The sequence below is a fragment of the Cnephaeus nilssonii genome (assembly GCF_951640355.1).
Source record: "Cnephaeus nilssonii genome assembly, chromosome: X".
NCBI classification, from domain to species: domain Eukaryota; kingdom Metazoa; phylum Chordata; class Mammalia; order Chiroptera; family Vespertilionidae; genus Cnephaeus; species Cnephaeus nilssonii.
This window is the reverse complement of record NC_137071.1, coordinates 19,990,403-20,010,129: the sequence shown is the minus strand read 5'-3', so window position 1 is coordinate 20,010,129 and position 19,727 is coordinate 19,990,403. Positions and strand designations below refer to the sequence as shown.

Sequence of the window (19,727 nt, the reverse complement as noted above, 5' to 3'; positions counted from 1 at the left end):
CACCCCACCCCTGACCTTCACCAACTATTGTCTATGTCCAGACGCTATGCATATGCATATAAGTTTTGTAGATGTCCCCTTCCCCCCTACTCTTCCTCACTCCCACCCCACTCCTTCACCACACTATTGTCTTTGTCTATAGGCTATACATATATACATTCAAATTGGTTAATTTTTTCCTGCTCTCCTCTTCCCTCTAAGAATTCTCAGTCTGCTGCATGCTTCCATGTCTCTGGCTCGTTTTTGTTTTTCACTTTATATTGTTCATTGGATTCCACATATAAGAGAGTTCTGAGACTTTTAAACCACTATATTTGAGTATGTGGAGAGAGGATGAGCTAAGAGAGGAAGCAGGTATAGGAGTAAAAAAAAACACAAAAACAAGCGTGTGGATCCATGTTATTTTGACATCCGGGTACTCAATAAAAGTTATTTTAAACATTAATTATTATCACATAGTCACAAAAATGTGCAGAGCAGTGTGGTTGCTCTTATTATTAGCAAATGTGAATAACAATTCAATTATATAAAATACTGCCACATTAATTTTGTGTAGTTATTGTTCTAAAAGTTATTAAACATTTTACTTTCATAACACTTTGAATAAGATATGATTTTTAAATTTAGAAGTGCATCAATTATACACACATTGAAACATTCTTTAAGCATATTTAAAATACTATTCTGTACTGGTTCAGGAACCTAATATGATATTTCAAATTACAAACGATTATTGGGATTTAAAAACTAGTACAGAAAATCACTCACGTGAAAAAAGGAGCCCATAAATCTTTTCTGGCATGTGTAGAAGTGCCTAGAAGAAAAGTGTTTATTCATATTGCATGTGACGATCATGCCCTGATAAATAACATTTGATTATTCACTTTTTTTACTAGTAACTAAATACTTTTAGATATTTGTCTTATCCTTGAACACTTATTGTCCTGTAGGAGATGCCTTCTATCTAATAATGGAAAACTGACTGGGAATGTGATGGGGAAGAGGAGGTGGGGACCAAACTTGATAAATGCAGTCATCCTGGCATAAGACATTGAATTGGTTTTACAAATGTAAAATGTTTAGTTCTATTAGAAAATAATATTTCTATATGCCATTTATGAGTTTTCAAAAGCTATCAAGTTTAAAATATTTTCCACTGTCTTAATGCAAAGAAATTGAGCACAGAGTAAAGATCAGTAGAATATTTTAACTGAACTTTTATAATTAAATATTGCCCACTGCTTTGAATATGTTTGATTTTCAATATATTATCATTCATCAGTCTACTTCAAATGGTGTTTTTTTTGAAAACCAGTGTATTTTAAAGTTGTTTGAGATTAAGCTCCTTATGAATTTTGAAATTAAAGAAACTGTGATGTTTATAAGGTTGGAAAATATGTAATTCAGATCTTTTTATGTGAAATATTCTGGTTTCATTCATTTGAATTTGTTGTGCTATCAAAGAAAGCATTTCTAGGGCAAGCTAATGGCATTGTTTATCTTATGAGAACATGCCTGTCAATTTCGCCATGCTAAAGATGTCATTTGAAATATCTGAGCAGATAGTCATGCACTTTTTCTGAGGATAAGGAGACAATTCTGCATTTTTAACTAAGGTTACTGGTATTTGATGAATGAGGCAATTTCTGATAAGACATATTTGCCCAAATGGTATTTATATCAGAATATTTAAAACAGGATCAAATTCAACTTGAAAATATTAACAATTAGCCCAGTCAAATATATGGAAATTGACTTTTGTTGAAAAAACAGAATGATGAATTGCATTGTCTTGCATGTGTATTCAGCTCTAATAATGTTAAATGTTTGTCTTTATTTGCATCCTCAGGTACTTTCCTAATGTATTCCAAAACTTTCATAAAGTATAATATGGAAACATAATGCATGTCATTATTTTAGCAACAGGAGGTTGAACAAATATATTTTTGGTTTATATTTCTCATAAAAAGTAATTTTAATTTAAATTAGCACTATCTTTTTTTTTTAGGCCTCCATTCCTTTGAAGGAATTGGAGCAGTTTAACTCAGATATACAAAAATTGCTTGAACCACTGGAGGCTGAAATTCAGCAGGGGGTGAATCTGAAAGAGGAAGACTTCAATAAAGATATGGTAAATTGGTTCTGATGAAAGTGTGAATGAACTAGGAGTGAAAATGAATAAATATTTGGAAAGAAATTACATAACTCAGGCTACCAACTAAATTATCAGGCCATACCTTGCACATTTTCTGATTCCAATGATTTATTACAAATGAAAAATATTATTGTTGAGCTATTATTATGAGTAGCAAAGTACAATAGTATGGCCATATAGGAGCACTAACAGATTCTAATAAATAGCTCAGCAATTTTGCTTTGACCTGTACTCTTTTCAAACTCAGAGGATAAAATGTAATCAGAATAAAAGTCAAATCAGAAAATAAACTGGAACTCAACTGTCACTGATGGCTGAGATTTTGTGTCAGTCATGTTTTTGGTAATATAACATTTATTTAAGAGAAAGGACAATCACATACAATATAAACATTGTTTATTAAAGTTTACCACGATTGGTTTTACCAAAAAGTTGAATAAATAGTATAGTGTGTATATAAAATACATATACATTTATGCTGCTTATTTCATGAGGGTAAAAAAATGTAACCATGTGGACTATTCCCAAACTGGTAACATCCTTATTCAACCCTGATTAATTTCAAAGTGACTTTTATATTTCTTTCTGGCTTGAATATTTTTGTGTCACACCCCTTTTCACTGACTTTTTTTCTCCTCCACCTTTTCACATTTTCCTTTCCTTCTTTCACAGCCATCACCTATATGGCATCCTTAAACTTTACATATATTATTCTAGAGATTTCTGACATGTATTGATGCTAGAGGCTTCTCAGACAATGCTTGAAAATGACATCCAAAGGCAGTATATAATTTTTTAATAATAGGCATGCAAAGCAATAAGAGAATTATTTCCACAAATCTTAGTTCCCACTGGTATCAATTCTGGCTTCCGGGAGCTGCCTGAATCAGTGCTCCCCGTGTAAGGGGTTTGGGGGCCTTGCCAACTCAGCTCATGGAAAGAAAGACAAGAAGAGGCTTTCCAAGATGCTGAGTTACAACTGTCTCTCCTTCATGTCAAAGAAGAAACCTGAGGGCACCGAGTTGAAACAGTGTGCTGCTTACCTCAGGCTGATCACCGCCTTTGGCCAATACCTCTCACCGGGTACAGGGAAAGAAATTTTCTTGTTTGTTTATTTTTTTGTCCTCAGCCCTAGGAAATGTTGCAGACTTTTAAAGACATGTTAAAATAAGTAAGGTCTTTTTACATGCTATAAGTATACACAGGGGCAGGCAAAAGTATGTTTATAGTTGTTTGTATGATAAATAGTATAATAATAAGAATAATACAAGGATAAGCTGTGTTTTGTGTACTCACAACTGTAAACATACTTTTGCCCAACCCTGCATATGTCTGCGTTACATTATTTCAATATACTAGTAACTGACAAATCTCAGATAAAAACCCCATTTATTCAAAGGAAAAATAGTTCCTCAGTTGTGTGTAGAAGTTTAAATATGTACTATAGAGTTGAAAATGTGATATCTGACTCCATGAAGAGTTATACACACACACACGTGCATTTTTAAGAATGTTCTAATATTTGTTATTCTTAGCTCATCAGATTACTTTGGGTACCATTGCAGGATAAACCTCCTTGAAAGAAAGTTTTCATACATTGAGTTGAAAGAAATACAAGAAACTAGACATGAAATATTACATGGTTACATATGTTAGTATATTAAACCAGCACTTATTCAAATAAATTCAAAGTACATAAAGTAAAAATATTTTTGGAGTCCAAATAAGCAAAATACATATCAAAAACATTTAAAGCCATTTTTCTAATCTGTATTTAAATACTTATTTGATTGTATTTGTTTAAAAATAATATGCACATATGACATTTTTAAGAAATGATTTGCAATATTTGACAGCAACTTAACACACCATTTTTTACTAATGTCCTAATATTTATCATGAATTTGGACATTTAGGTTATTTAAATCAGAAAATATTAGAAATTAGTGTACATTTAAAACAAAACGTTTTCACTTAAAAGTGATTGTTAAAATTTTAAGATTTGTTGCCATCTCATACTCACACATCCACATCCATATTCTTATATGGATTACTTAGCATTATAAATGACCAGTTAAGTTTACTTCTCCTAACATTTTCAATTTCTAAAAATATACTGAAAATCAAAGCGAAAAGAATGCTTTCACAGCAATTCAGGACTTGTCTGAAATGATGAAGTACCTTATTCCCCCATCTGCCTACATATGCCCCTTATCAAATGTGTCCTTTTGAACTAGACCAGAGGAAACTTCTTTTAAAAGTTAAAGTACAACATATAAAAGAAAAACTGTGAGCACAGTCTCTTATAATAACATCCCTTGAAAGTTTCAAATTGGATTTTTTGTGTTTAAATAACATGTTTTATTATCTTTGTTAATGATGTACAGCTTTTTAAAAACCAAAATGAAGACTGTACTTGTTGTTTTTAATCAGAGTGAAGACAATGAGGGTACTGTAAAAGAATTGTTGCAAAGAGGAGACAACTTACAACAAAGAATCACAGATGAGAGAAAGCGAGAGGAAATAAAGATAAAACAGCAGCTGTTACAGAAAAAACATAATGCTCTCAAGGTATTAGAGCTAAAATTATAATATACCTTGCCTGTGGTTTCTTTTCATATGTAGGGTAAAATATATTGCGCATAAATAAAATCTGCTTAAGAATCTAACTCACCAGAAATACACTATTTCCCTGTTCAATGTGTGTGCTTTATTTAACATTTTTGAGTGGTGTCTTTAATTTTGAAAGATGTGTTGCTTAACAATTTTGAGGGGTTTTTTTTTGGTTAGATAATTTTTGCTGAGTAGAAATCCAAAGATATGAAAATACACCATGTGTAGCATTTTTGCATTTTGTTTTATACTAGTTTATTCTTAGAAGTTATGTTTACATTTATCTTGAAAACCCTGCTGAACTGCCAAAATAACCAATCTATATTTTTGGGCTTTTTGATTATTGTATGTTAGTGATTTTATTTAGAGTAGGTCCATTTTTTTTTGGCGGGGGGGGGGGGTAGTCCATTACTTATTTAGTAAGGCCTGGGATTCTACTTGAATTTTTCAATGAATTTCATTTTCCCTTCAAGAGTCACTTTGCAACTAACTAAGCATCTGCAAGAGTCTAATTTTATTTATGCAGGAATCCTCAAAATAATTTTCATGTCCTTGAAGAAGAACTGGTACTCTCCTACTAACCAGTGATAGTGTATTGCTTCAAGTACCCACATGATTCATGTGGATTTGTGCAGGAAGGACATGATAAAGTACTGGTTTATTTATAGTAATATGTGGGAGGTTCTTGAGCTGATACTGGACATGTGAAGAGTTTTGTGGAATAACCCTTTTTTATGTGCTTTGCAATGTTCACTATTTGCATGCATGGCTGATTTTCTAACACTGTTAATAGCCCAACTTCTCATTGTAAATCACTCTTTTAAAGCTATGTATCTATGTAGGTGGATCCAACTAGTAAGTGGATGGAGTCTGCTTTCTATATGTCAATAAGAGTATAAAAGCTTTTCTCATATAGCCAGACAACCAAATAAGCACTGCTGAGAAAGTAATTACACAATATTGTGCCTGCAAGTAATCCACGAGGAAAGTCTAATTGGCCAGCAGGTGTTCTGAAGGTAACTGCTGAAAAATATAGTAAATACAAAAGGTCTGTTTCTAGAGGGAAAACAAGAGCAAGCCACAGTGTGCTCAGAAAATCAGAAATCTGTGTAACTCACACTCTTCCAACTGTGACCAAGCTTACAGAAAGGAGCATCTACACTGGTCATAGGATGAGATGTGTCTTACAGAACAGCAGTGTTTAGTGTTTATCTGGTATAGCTCTAAAGAAATCTATAGAATATCTCTAAATATTTTTACACAGTACACATCACCTTGTGCTTAGTAAATCAAAGGAGTTTCATATTGTATGAGCAGAAGCCATTTCTTTTGGCAAACATATGAGTTGTGTCATGAATAAGGCACTGTTCAACTCTCATTTCACGTGGCTGTGTCTTGGTACCTTTGAAAAAAGCAGCATTCCATCTGGCTCATCCCAGGCATTTATTACCTCCACAAGAGATTTAGAAATCCAACTAAAAATGTAAACTGCAGCAAATTTTACATCCCCAGTTTTAAACAAAATGGAGAACAAAATCTATATTATTATTGAAAATATGTGTTAGAAGTAGTGAATGAAATTCTACTCCACTTGCCAAACCAATCTACACCACACAGTTCAGTATATATGTCAACCTGCCCATTGAGTCCAATTCTAATCCTTATAAAATAGTTCAAATAAGTTAAAAACCTTCTAATACAATGCATATTTCAGCAGTTCTTTGAGACTCATTATTTTCTTCTGCTCCAATTAAATCTATACACGAAACCCTAATTGCTACTTCTCTGACTAAATGAAAGCTGTATTCTGAGCTCCTATGTTGCCTCATGTTACCATAAAACAGTATTTTAACAAATCGTATTGAACAGAGAAGACATTGGTTGTGCTTGTACAGAGCAAGATAATTAATTGCCCTGTTGTTGACTTATTAAATCAGCCACCTTTTTTTATCTCATCAAGTTGATTGGAAACCATGTATTATCCCTTTGCTTTTTAAAATAATGCATTATTTTGCGTTTGGAACATGGTTTGATAGAGTAAGAAGAAGTTGGCCATGCAAGCCTTGAAAGAAAAAACATTTTTTATAACATTGAAATTGTCATTTTCATGTACACTCATGGGAATACCATTTTCACACTTCTATGTATACTAGAGGCCTAGTGCATGAAGTTCATGCACTCGGGGCGGGGGTCCCTCAGCCCAGCCTGTGCTCTCTCACAATCTGGGAGCCCTCGGGGGATGTCCGACTGACAGCTTAGGCCCAAACAGTTGGACATCCTCAGTGCTGCCACAGAGGCGGGAGAGGCTCCAGCCATCACCACTGTGCTCTCCAGCAGTGAGCCCGGCTTCTGGCTGAGCAGCACTCCCCCTTTGGGAGCGCACTGACCACCAGGGGGCAGCTCCTGCATTGTGCATCTGCCCACAAGCATGGTCGTCAGTGCCTCATAGCAACCCGGTCCTTCCCCTGTTCAGTTGATTTGCATATTAGCCTTTTATTATATAGGATAGCTTGAAACAATTTATCTCATTAGTTAAGGTGATTTTACATTTCTAATCATAAAATATTAATGGCCCATAAAACATTTTCACAGGGATTTCTAAAACCATGAATGAAGTTACTTGACCACATAGACTTAAAATGTTTGTGTATGAACCCAGGGTGTAAGATATAAATTTTAGAAAATGTTAACCTGTTTTAAAAGTCAAATACAAACTTAGGTTTATACAAGTATTTAGTTAGATCAATTGTATTCATATTAAACTATTTCAGATAGATTACATGATCATTTAATTCACTTAACAGAATTTCTAATCAAGTTTAAACATGCCAAGAGGAAATACTTTAAGTTGGTCATTCAGGTTTATTAGCTTCATGGTTCTGCCACATAAGTACATAATTTGATCATCTATTTGTATGTTCAGCATTTTAATGGAAATTTAATCAAAGTTATACAAGGAGGTGAGGGACTCAAGTTATTTTTAAATAACTACAGCCAGACGTGTACTATACATATATATTGATATTTCAATAATATCTGCACCATGAACAGGATTTGAGGTCTCAAAGAAGAAAAAAGGCTCTAGAAATTTCTCATCAGTGGTATCAGTACAAGAGGCAGGCTGATGATCTCCTGAAATGCTTGGATGATATTGAAAAAAAATTAGCGAGTCTACCTGAACCGAGAGATGAAAGGAAAATAAAGGTAATGTTGTTTTAGAATGTCAATCCTAGATTTTATTGCTACCATTTTATTTATTTAACTTAAAGTGTGTGTATCATATTTAAAATGTTGATATGGTTGTTTATTAGTATTCTCTCTGATTTTATGTATTTCCTTGTATTGTATTTTTTTAGTAAATGTTTTGTATTAAGTGTTTTCAACTGAATTAATGTTGAGTGAATAAACTTTTATTTTTAGACAATGTACAAATTAATTAAGAAATGTTATGTGTTTTCTGGTAAAATTGTAATTGACTTTGTGTATCTTTGTTCCAGATGAACAAATGACTTACTGGTATATGGACGGCTTCTTTCTCATGTTAGCACATTCATTTCATCAGAGCATCTTCACACATCATTGTCAAATCTCTATAGATGTATTTGCATATTGTCTGAAGATGTTTTTTTTCTGTTCTTTACTTTTTATTTTGCTTCATTCTCTGTTGAGTTCCTCAAATTTTTATAAAAAGGAAATAAAAAATTATTGATTTACCCTCTAAATTATATTCTATATGGATGGTCCCTAATAATAAATAATCACTCCAATTTGGGTCAACCCCCAAAACAGCAGAGGAATTGAGAAGAAGAAAAATATTAGATCAATTTAAATATTTTCTTAATTAGGATATCTAGCTAAAACTGAGCATTCAAAGGATAACTGAAATAATATTTGGATTCTTGGGTGAAGATGACAATAATGACTTCCATATTTGTAAATTATGAAAAATGACAATAAAATGACAACAGCCTATGAAATTTCTGAGCGAAGTATTGCTGCTTATAGGTTGGTTGATGTGGTTAGCTAACTGCCCTGGGCCCTGTATTGGTTTTGCTCAATAGGAAATTGATCGTGAATTGCAGAAGAAGAAAGAGGAGCTGAATGCAGTGCGTAGGCAAGCTGAGGGCTTGTCTAAGGATGGGGCCGCAGTGGCAGTGGAGCCAACTCAGATCCAGCTCAGCAATCGCTGGAGGGAAATTGAGAGCAAATTTGCTCAGTTTCGAAGACTCAACTTTGCACAAATTGTGAGTTGTTACTGGCAAACCCACGTATGTGTTTGCAGCTGCTACTCTAATAACAGTGGCCTACTAACAAAACTGGAAAACAATAAAAAAACACAACAAAATCTGGGTGCAATTTCAAACTTCTAATATGCATTCTGAAAGTAAGTAGTTTCCCCTCACTTTGGGCTTCTGTAACACTAGTGGTTAATTTTTCAGATTAAAAATATAATAAATTAACAGATCATAGGAAGCAGCCCCTTACCAAAATTGAAAAATACATCTTTTTGCTGCATAATTTTTCATAACATAGGCAGTATAATTTGTCAATTTATCATACATTTACTTTATTTCAGTGTCTAATCAAAAATTGTTTTCCTGAGATCATCTCATGCTACTTTTGCTTTCTTAATGTATACATGAAAAATAATAAATATTTTGTGAATCATTTTATATCACCTTGCATAAGCCCTTATATCATTGACTTAAAACATAATAGCTTAGTCCTCATACTTGGCTTATCTATTTAATGGGTTAAATAGTTTATTAGAAGAAATGGATGCCTAGTTAAGACGGTTGAATATTGATAGCAGATTGAAAAAATGTTAAATATTGTGACTACTAAAATATCTCAAACCAAAGAAAAAGAAATAACTGCTCCTCTTTCAAACAAGTGACTGGAAAATTTGTGATTCTGTCTTTTAAAAGGTGATTGATAAACAGAAACTGGGTCTTCTTAGCTCTTTATTTGTAGTAGGTATATAAACCATAGGAATTTTTTAACACATACATGTTTTCATTCTATTCTGAGAAGTTGTAAAGTGAAGAGGAATGGTTACCACTCTATAATTAGGCTAAAAGAGTACTCCTCCCAAAACCAGGATTTCAGAGCCTGGAAAATGAGGCTTTATAATTGTAGTAGATTGAATCATATGAAATCAACAGATAGTCAACCATTTTTTACCTATATAATGGCAATTCCATTTGTTTTAATCCATAGGTAAGACTTTTGGGAGGAGGGGCTTCTTATGTGATATTATTGATTCCATTTAATATGGCGTATATTTGAAAATATGTCAGAACAATTAATATAACTCTTAAAGCATATAATTTTGTTAATACTTCTTAGTTATCAAGGGAATATATACTTCATATTATTGTGACTTCTTTTACATGTTCGAAAAATCCATGAATACACTGTTTTCTGTGAAATCCAGTACCCTAAGATTTAATAGCAGCTGAATATTTTGAGACATTGGACATAATATAATATATTTAAACTACATTACATTTATATATATATATATATATATATATATATATATATATATATACACACACACACACACACATACATACAATTGATTTCAAAGAGGAAGGGAGAGAGAGACAGAAACATCAATGATGAGAGAGAATCACTGACTGGCTGCCTTCTGCATGCCCCCCCTGGGGATCGAGCCCACAACCCAGACGTGTGCTCTGACTGGGAATCGAACCCTGACCTCCTGGTTCATAGGCCAATACTCAAGCACTTAGCCACATCAGTCAGGCTAAACTATATTACATTTGACCTCCAATTCCAGCTGATTGCACTTTTCGATCATTATTCTTTATATTAGATGTTATGACCATAATATGTCATAAATAAGTCAAGCTTACAGCAGAAAGCCTGTGTTTTTGAATGCAAAAAGAATTGAAATATTAGACAACTATAAAGGAAATTCAAGTAAAATAATTTTGCCTTGATTTAATAGATTATTCAAGGAGAAGTCCTTTGCTTTTAATTATCTGACTACTAATTTCTCCATTCTAATTATCCTCAAATATTAAAACACACTCTATATGCAGGATTAAATTTTTAACAACCTGGTAAAGGTATGTCGTTAACACTATAATTAAATAGACACAGTATAAAAAATCTCCATAAAACACACTTAAAATATCATTATGTAATTAATTACACATAATAAGCTCCCAACAATATTTGTAAAACATAATAACAAAATGTTTGGTGAAATAAAGTAAGGATATCTAAGCCACTATAAAAACTTAAAAATAACTTATAGTAAAATAAAAAGATATATTTTCCAATAAACCATTTCTTCTTGATTTTATATCTGAAAGATTCAAAATTCAGAAGTTGCTGAATTTGGGAAAATATTTTTAGTTAAATCTTGATTTTCCATGATAATACAAGCAATAACAATATGTATGAAGTATAACAAATTTTATGTTACAATTATATTGGACTTTATATTTTAGTCCTAAAATATGATAGATGGTTGATATATCCAAGACGTATCTTTATATTCCATTATATTTCACCAAGAGTAACATATATTAAGAAACTGATTTGACATGTCCACTGGTTAAAAGCATCTTTCCCAATTATTCTATGATGAGGCCATTTGTAATATCCACAAGCAAATAGCTTAACCAAAAGTTATATTTGGAATAATCCTACAGTGGCCCTGATATAGCACAGGTGGTCAGAATTTCGAAATTCCTTACCCCGCTCTTCATTCCTCTTCTATGTTTTTTTTTTAAATATATTTTAATGATTTCAGAGAGGAAGGGAGAGGGAGTGAGAGATAGAAACATCAATGATGGCAGAGAATCATTGTTAATCTGCCTCTTGCATGCCCCACAGTGAGGATCAAGCCCACAACCAGGGCATGTGCCCCGACCAGGAACCCAACCTTGACCTCCTGGTCCATAGGTCAATGCTCAACCACTGAGCCACACCAGCCAGGCTTCTCTTTTCTGTTTTTCTCATCTTTCTCTTAAATGTCCCTTTCTGTTCTCTCTAGCTGTAAACTTTAGTCTTTATTGGACTTACTGAATTTCAGTTAGTCTTTCATATGTTAGCAGTGGCAATTGAAGATTGTAGGCAGGACTGTAAAAATGCTTAATATTTGATAGCTGAGTTTAAAATGAGGAATTACTTTTTTCTATTTCAGAAGTAAAGATCCATAAATATAGGCTAAGTAGTATAAATATTAGTGCACTTCAGGGACTATGTCCATGTCAGAGCTATATAAGCAAAAATAACAATAAGAACAATTCATGGACACAAACAACAGTATGGTGATTACCAGAGGGAAAGGGGTGGGGGGAGTTAGAATAGGGGAAAAGGGGGATAAATGGTGATAAAAAACTTGACTTTGGGTGGTGAACACACAATACAATATACACTGAGTGGCCAGATTATTATGATCTCTAAACGCATAATTGGCCACTCAGTATATATATATATATATATATATATATATATATATATATATATATATATATGGTATATTATAGAATTATATACCTTAAAGCTATGTGATTTTATTAACCAACTAGAGGCCCGGTGCATGAAATTCATGCACGGGGGTGTGTGACCCTCAGCCCAGCCTGCATCCTCTCCAATCTGGGACCCCTCGAGGGATGTCCTACTGGGATCCGGCCTAAAGAGGCAGTTGGACATCCCTCTCAAAATCCAGGACTGCTGGCTCCCAACTGCTCACCTGCCTGCCTTCCTGATTGCCCCTAACCGCTTCTGCCTGCCAGCCTGATCACCCCCTAACTACTCCCCTGCCAGCCTGATTGATGCCTAACTGCTCCCCTGCCAGCCTGATTGTCCCTAACTGCCCTCCCCTGCAGGCCTGGTCACCCCTAACTGCCCTCCCCTGCAGGCCTGGTCACCCCTAACTGCCCTCCCATGCAGGCCTGGTCACCCCTAATTGCCCTTCCCTGCAGGCCCGGTTGCCCCCAACTTCTCTCCTCTGCTGGCATGATCACCCCTAACTGCCCTCCCCTGAAGGCTTGATTGCCCCCAACTGCTCTCCCTTGCAGGCCTGGTCCCTCCCAACTGCCTACACCCTGCTGGCCATCTTGTGGTTGCCATCTTGTGTCCACATGGGGCAGCCATCTTTGACCACATGGGGCAGCTATCTTGTGTGTTGGAGTGATGGTCAATTTGCATATTACTCTTTTATTAGATAGGATATCACCCCAATAAATATTTAAAAGACCAAAAAATATAAAAATCTTAGTAAAAGAAGAAAATGTCCCTTTACTACCTATAATTTCATTTGCCCTGGATATCTTATAGTTTCAAATTCCAAGTAAATAATGCTGATATTCAATATTTTATATCCAACAATTCTTATTCAATTTCTTATTTTGGATGTCTAACATGTATCTCAAAGTTAAGGTAGCCAAGTCATGAATAATTGATTTCTCCCCACATAAATTGGCTCCTATGGAGCTCTTTGAGTGTAAATTGCCCTTTCACTTAGTAAAAAACCTAGACTTCATCCATGATTCCATTTTTCTCTTATATTATCCATGTAATTCACTTCAAATCCTGAGAGATAGAAACATTAATGATAAGAGAGAATCATTGATCAGCTGCCTCCTGCACACCCCACACTGGGGATCTAGCTGGCAACCCGGGCATGTGCCCTGACGGGGAATCGAACTATGGCCTCCTGGTTCATAGGTCGACACTCAACCACTGGGCCACAAAATACATTTGTTCCAATTAACACTGCTCATTGTGAAACTCGACTACAGGATGATTATCTCTCATCCTTGTTACTTCAGCATCCTCTAAGTCTTGCTTTCAGTCTTTTCCCAATTATACTATATTCTCCCTGATGAAGCCAGAGAGCTCCTAGAGCATAAGTGAAATTCTGACAACTCCCTGCTGATCATTACCTTTCACCAAAATCCTTTGAGCTTCTACATAATGTGAGCCCTGATTATCACTCCTATTACTCCAAATTTATCTTCCTTTGTGCCAGTCTCCTGTCATAGAAGTATAAAAGGTTCTCCTGTACTTAAACACACCAAATCATTTCCATCTTAGGACCGTTGCACATATTGTTTCTTAATGAAAAATTTTTTGCCTATGTTTTTGCATAGGTGTTATAACTTAACTTAGCCACTTTGCCATTTAGGAACAGTGAACCTTTAGTAGAACGTTGATATATAATATAGACAGCTAATACTTAATAGGGATTTTTTCTCCTTTGGAAGTAATTTTATACTCCTTACTAGAGGCCCGGTGCACAAAATTCATGCACGGCGGGGAGGGGGGCAGCGGGGAGTGTTGTCCCTCAGCCCAGCCTGCAGTCTCTCCAATCTGGGACCCCTCAAGGGACCTTCATTTTTTCCTTCAAGAGTGTGGTGGAAAAACCCTAGATCACCTTCTTGGATTCTTATAACCCAAATTACCAAGAACACTGCAAGTGGTGGCCTACAGGGAGCTTAGCCAATGAGTTGTCAGAAAAGGTATTTACTCTCAAACTGGTTTGGCTCAGTGGATAGACCGTGGGCCTGCAGACTGAAGCGTCCCAGGTTTGATTCCTGTTAAGGGCATGTACTTTGGTTGGAGGCACATCCCCAGTGGGGAGTGTGCAGGAGGCAGCTAATGGATGTTTCTCTCTCATTGATATCTCCGACTGTCTATCCCTCTCCCCTCTTCTCAAAAAAAAAAAAAAAATCAATAATTTTTTTTTTAAAGTGTATCCTCTGCAGCTCATGCAGCCCCTGGGTTGTGTCCACTGGGCTAGAAGCGTGTCCCTGCCACCCAGTGGTGGCTGCTGGGGTCTCCGTACACCCCAGAGGCCAGCAGCCATCCCCCTGTGGAGGGTGCTAGGCTGGGGGCGTGGACACAAACAGCCACTTGGTGCTGGAGCTTGGAAAGCCTCTGGGGCGGGGCAGGAACATCCCCATCTCCAAACGCCCCAAGGCCAGCAGCCAGCCCCACCATGGGCCCCAGGCTCAAGGCTTGCAGGAACCCTGGGCAGCACACAGCAGTGGCCGCCAGGGTCTCGGCACACCCCAGAGGCCAGCAGCCAGTCTCCAGTCCTGGGCGCCTGGCTGGGGGTGTGGCCCCAAACCACCGCTTCGTGGAGGAGCTTTTGCAAGCCGCTGGGGGCGGGGCTTGGTGCCTACACCTATAGGCTTCGAGTGGCCAGGGGGCATTCTGGGACCCCTGCCGCTCAGGACCTAAGCACGGGCCTATAGGCTAGGAGCGGCCTGGATCCGGAGGAGGTTTCCTGGACCCAGGCCACTCAGTGCCCGCATATGCAAATTAACCGCCATCTTGTTCGCTCTGATTGGCTGTGGGCATTGTGAAGGTGCGGTCAATTTGCATGTTTCTCTTTTATAAGGTAGGATAATTATACATGCCAATTGGGAATTTAAGACAATTGTCCACAACAGCAGGTTTTATTGCAGCTACTTTTGGAAGTGTGTATACTGAGAAAAGACAAAAAGTTCTAGAAGCCTAACATTGAGGTGCTGAAGGGTGAATATGAGGAAGGTTACAGTAATGAATTGCAAAGGATAGCTTTCACTACATCAGAGTAAATTAGAATAAAGTATTTTAACAGCATATATTTCCTAAATATAAAAGTTCTTGAAAAGGTTAAAGAATACTAACTTTCTTAGTTGATTTACTTTATATTTCAATTTTTAGAGAGAGGAAGGAAGAAGGACAAGGAGAGGGGAGAGAAAGAGACAGAAACATCCATTTGTTGTTCCACTTATTTATGCATTTATTGATTGCTTAACATTTGATAGCTGACTTTAAAATGAATTCTTTCCTATTCAGAAATATAGGGTAAGTAGTGTAAAATTAGTGCACAATTTATTTTTATTTATTTGAGAGAGAGGGAAAGGGACACAAACATCCATTTGTTGTTCCACTTATTTATGCATATACTGGTATGTGCCCTGACTGGGAATCGAACTTGCAACCTTGGCATATAGGGACTGCACTCTAACCAACTGAGCTACCTGGCCAGGCCCATAGATTCACTACAAATGTCAGAAGAAATGTATTATATAAATTAGTCTTTAAGTGAATAGTTTTGTAAAATGGAAACACTTTTATATTGTAAACCTTTTTCCATTAACTCTTAAATATTATTTGAGTTTGAATAGAACTTTACATCTACAAAGAGCTTTCACATGTGTATAGGTTTATCCCACTAATAACCCCCACAAGTAAGTAGTATTTTCGTTGCTATTTTATAATATAAAAAGTAAATGAAGTTGTTGAGATATATCCAAAGTCACATGTAAGGTACTGCAGACACAAAACTTGATCTCAATGCTTCTCTAAAGGCTGTGGGGATTATTCAAAAAAATATTTAATGTCCAAATAAGTTTGAGAAAAGCTGGGTTAAGAAAAGTCTCCTTACTCTAGAAAATTTCAGGGCTTTTGATATGCAAATGTGATTATGAATTTCTACAAGGGGAATAGATTCTGCAGACTTTCACATCTGGATGGCTGCAGTACAAAGGGGGAAATTTAATTTCAGTTTCATGATAGGATTCCTGTTTGAGTGGCTGTGAAGAACAAGTGTTCTTCAGGAAAAAAAAATGCGAAAAACATCTCTGTACCATTATGCTTTTGTTAGTTTGGATTTTTTAAAACATGAAGCAGAGAGTACAAGAAAATTAATCACAGAGCTGCCAAAATAATGTATGGACCTAGTTTTGATAGCCTGTCACTCATTTTTTGGTGTGCATTTTTTCCTATTACATAATGGTAAGCAATTAGTTTTGAGAGTTAAATAAGGGGAAAACATTTTTTTTTATAATTGCCACACAGATTTTTTTCTTTACCTTGGAATAACAATAGAGATTGTCAGCTGCCAATGCAAGATCCTTGGAGAATTTGGGAACATACATAATTTTCTTCTTTAGAAACAGAATAATGTTCTTTAGTAAACAGAATTGTGAATATAAAAGACTAATAATGGTTGCTAAAAAAATGAATCAAAGAGATATCTGCTTATAGAATTTTTCTTTTCTCAGCTTCAATTTTGTAATTAACATATCACAATAACTAAGAAAGAAATTAGACAAGTAAGGATTTTATGTTGTTCTATATTGTTTGAGATAATAATATTTATCGCCATTTCTATAGCATTTTTTTCTAATCTTTAGTTGTGTAATAGAATCAGTTTAATATTTGTTTAGTAAATAGAATATGTTCAGTTAGAATCAATTTCCAGGAAGATGACAGACTGACTGATTCCCTCATTCCTCATTTCAATGTATGGGAATTCTGCATAAAATACAAATTTTATAAAGTTTTATACACATAGCTGAGCTCAAAATATATGATGGAATGTCTCTTCCCCCAGTTGCCATAAATGAGCACATCATCTCCTATGATATTGGATCTGCATTAAAGACCTTTCAGTAGAAAACATGTGTCCTTACGTAACATGTCACTACACAGATGTACATGTGGTGTTAGCCAGAAGGAAAGCTATGTGGGGCATAGGTGGAGGCGGGCAAAAGGGAAGAAAATTAGGACAGGAAAAGACTTTGTTTGGGGTGATGGGTGCAAGATGCAGTGTGCAGATAATGTTTTGTTGAGTTGTACACTTGAAACCTGTATGTTTTTGTAAACTAATGTCACCCCAATAAATGCAATAAAGAAGGGATAAATAAATTTAAAAAATAAATAAAATAATGCCTAAAACAGAACCTTCAAAGGCTTCCCTCAGCATGTGAAGGGAGAATACTTAAATCCTACTCACAAACTCAATTCATCTGACAGAGATGGTAGCTGGAGAAAAATAAGATTTTAATTTTTTTCTTTATTGCTGCAAGTATTACAGATGTCCCCTTTGTTTGTTTTTTTCTCACATTGACCCCCCTCCACACCACATCCACCCCCCCCAGACCTTCACCACACTAATGTCTGTGTCCAGGGTTATGCATATATGCATAAAAGTTCCCTGGTTAATCACTGCCCACCTGCCCCCCCCACCTCCTCTTCCCTCTGAGATTCCACAGTCTGTTAAATGATTCTATGTCTCTGGATCTATTTTGTTCATCAGTTTATTTTGTTCACTAGATTCCACATATGAGTGAGGCCAAGTGATACTTATGTCTTTCTGACTGGCTTATTTCACTTACCGTAGCATAATACTTGCCAGGTCCATCCATGCTGTTGCAAATGGTAAGAGTTCTTTCTTCTTTGCAGCTGCATAGAACTTCATTGTTGTAAATGTACAACAGCCTTTTAATCCACTCATCTACTGATGGGCACTTGGGTTGTTTCCAAATCTTAGCTATTGTAAATTGTGCTGCTATGAACATAGGGGTGCATATATCCTTTCTGTTTGGTTTTCGGGTTTCCTAGGATATATTCCTAGAAGTGGGATCACTGGGTCAAATGGAAGTTCCATTTTTAACTTTTTGAGGAAACTCCATACTGTTTTCCATAGCGGTTGCGCCAGTCTGCATTCCCACCAGCAGTGAACTTGGATTCCTTTTTTTCCACATCCTCGCCAGCACTTGTCCTTTATTGATTTGTTGATGATAGCCATTCTGACAGGTGTGAGCTGATATCTGATGTTTTTATTTACATCTCTCTGATGATTAGTGACTTTGAGCATTTTTTCATAGGTCGCTTGGGCTTCTATATGTCTATTTAGGTCCTTTGCCCATTATTTAATTGGATTGTTTGTCATCCTTTTGTTAAGTTGTATGCGTTCCCTATATATTTTGGAAATTAACCCCTTATTGGATGTATCATCGGCAAATATGTTCTCCCATGCAGTAGACTCTCTTTTCATTTTGTTGATGGTTTCATTTTACAGTGCAGAAGGTTTTGATTTTTTGATTTTTTTAAAATATATTTTTATTGATTTCAGAGAGAAAGAAAGAAACATTAATGATAAGAGAGAATCATTGAACTGCTGCCTCTTGCATGCCCCACACTGTGGACCAATCCACAATCCGGGCATGTGCCCTAACTGGGAATCAAACCATGACCTCCTAGGTCATAGACCAATGCTCAACCACTGAGCCAGCACAGCCAGGCTAGAAGATTTTATATTTATGTAGTCCTGTTTATTTTCTCCTTAGTTTCCTTTGTCCTATAAGATTTATTGGTAAACGTATTGCTACAAGAGGTGTCTGAGATTTTGCTCCCTATGGCTTCTATTAAGACTTTTATGGTTTCCCGTCTAATGTTTAAGTCATTTATCCATTTTGAGTTTATTCTTGTGTATGGTGTAAGTTGGTGGTCTAGTTTCATTTGTTTGCATGTACCTGTCCAACTTACCCAACACCATTTATTGAAGAGACTGTCTTGACTCCATAGTTTGCTCTTGCCTCCTGTGCCAAATATCAATTGAGCATAATAGCTTGGGTCGATTTCTGGGTTCTCTCTTCTGTTCCATTGATCTATATATGCCTGTTATTTTACCAGTACCAGGCTGTTTTGAGTACAGTAATTTTGTAGTATAACTTGGTGTCTGGTATTGTGATCTCTTCAACTTTATTCTTCCTCCTCAAGATTGCTGCAACTATTCAGGGTTGTTGATTTTTTTGTTTTGTTTTTTCATATAAATTTTGAAGTGTTTGTTCTAGATCTGTAAAATATACTGTTGGTATTTTAATATGGATTACACTGAAGCTGTACATTATTTTGGGTAGTATGGACATTTTAATGATGTTGATTCTACCAATCCATGAACACAGTATATTCTTCAACTTGTTTATATCTTCCTCTACCTCTTTTTTCAACATCCTGTAGTTTTTGGAGTACAGGTCTCTTACCTCCTTTATTAAATTTATTCCCAAGTATCTTATTTTTTGTTGTTGAAATGGTAAATAGGATTGATTTTTTCATTTATATTTCTGTGAGTACATTATTGGTGTATAAAATGCCATCAATTTCTGAGTGTTGGTTTTGTTTTCTGCTATTTCTC

At 35.7% G+C, this 19,727-nt stretch overlaps 1 protein-coding gene across 2 annotated transcripts in view; it reads left to right on the top strand.

Moving 5' to 3' along the window:
- The window catches only part of DMD (dystrophin), a 2,362,317-nt gene that overhangs the window by 952,134 nt on the left and 1,390,456 nt on the right, over positions 1-19,727 (top strand). For both annotated transcript variants that reach the window (XM_079764882.1, XM_079764883.1), the window contains exons 38-41: positions 2,009-2,131; positions 4,589-4,726; positions 7,820-7,972; positions 8,830-9,012. In XM_079764882.1, the coding sequence (XP_079621008.1) occupies positions 2,009-2,131; positions 4,589-4,726; positions 7,820-7,972; positions 8,830-9,012 (597 nt within the window). The remainder of the gene's footprint in view (positions 1-2,008; positions 2,132-4,588; positions 4,727-7,819; positions 7,973-8,829; positions 9,013-19,727) is intronic.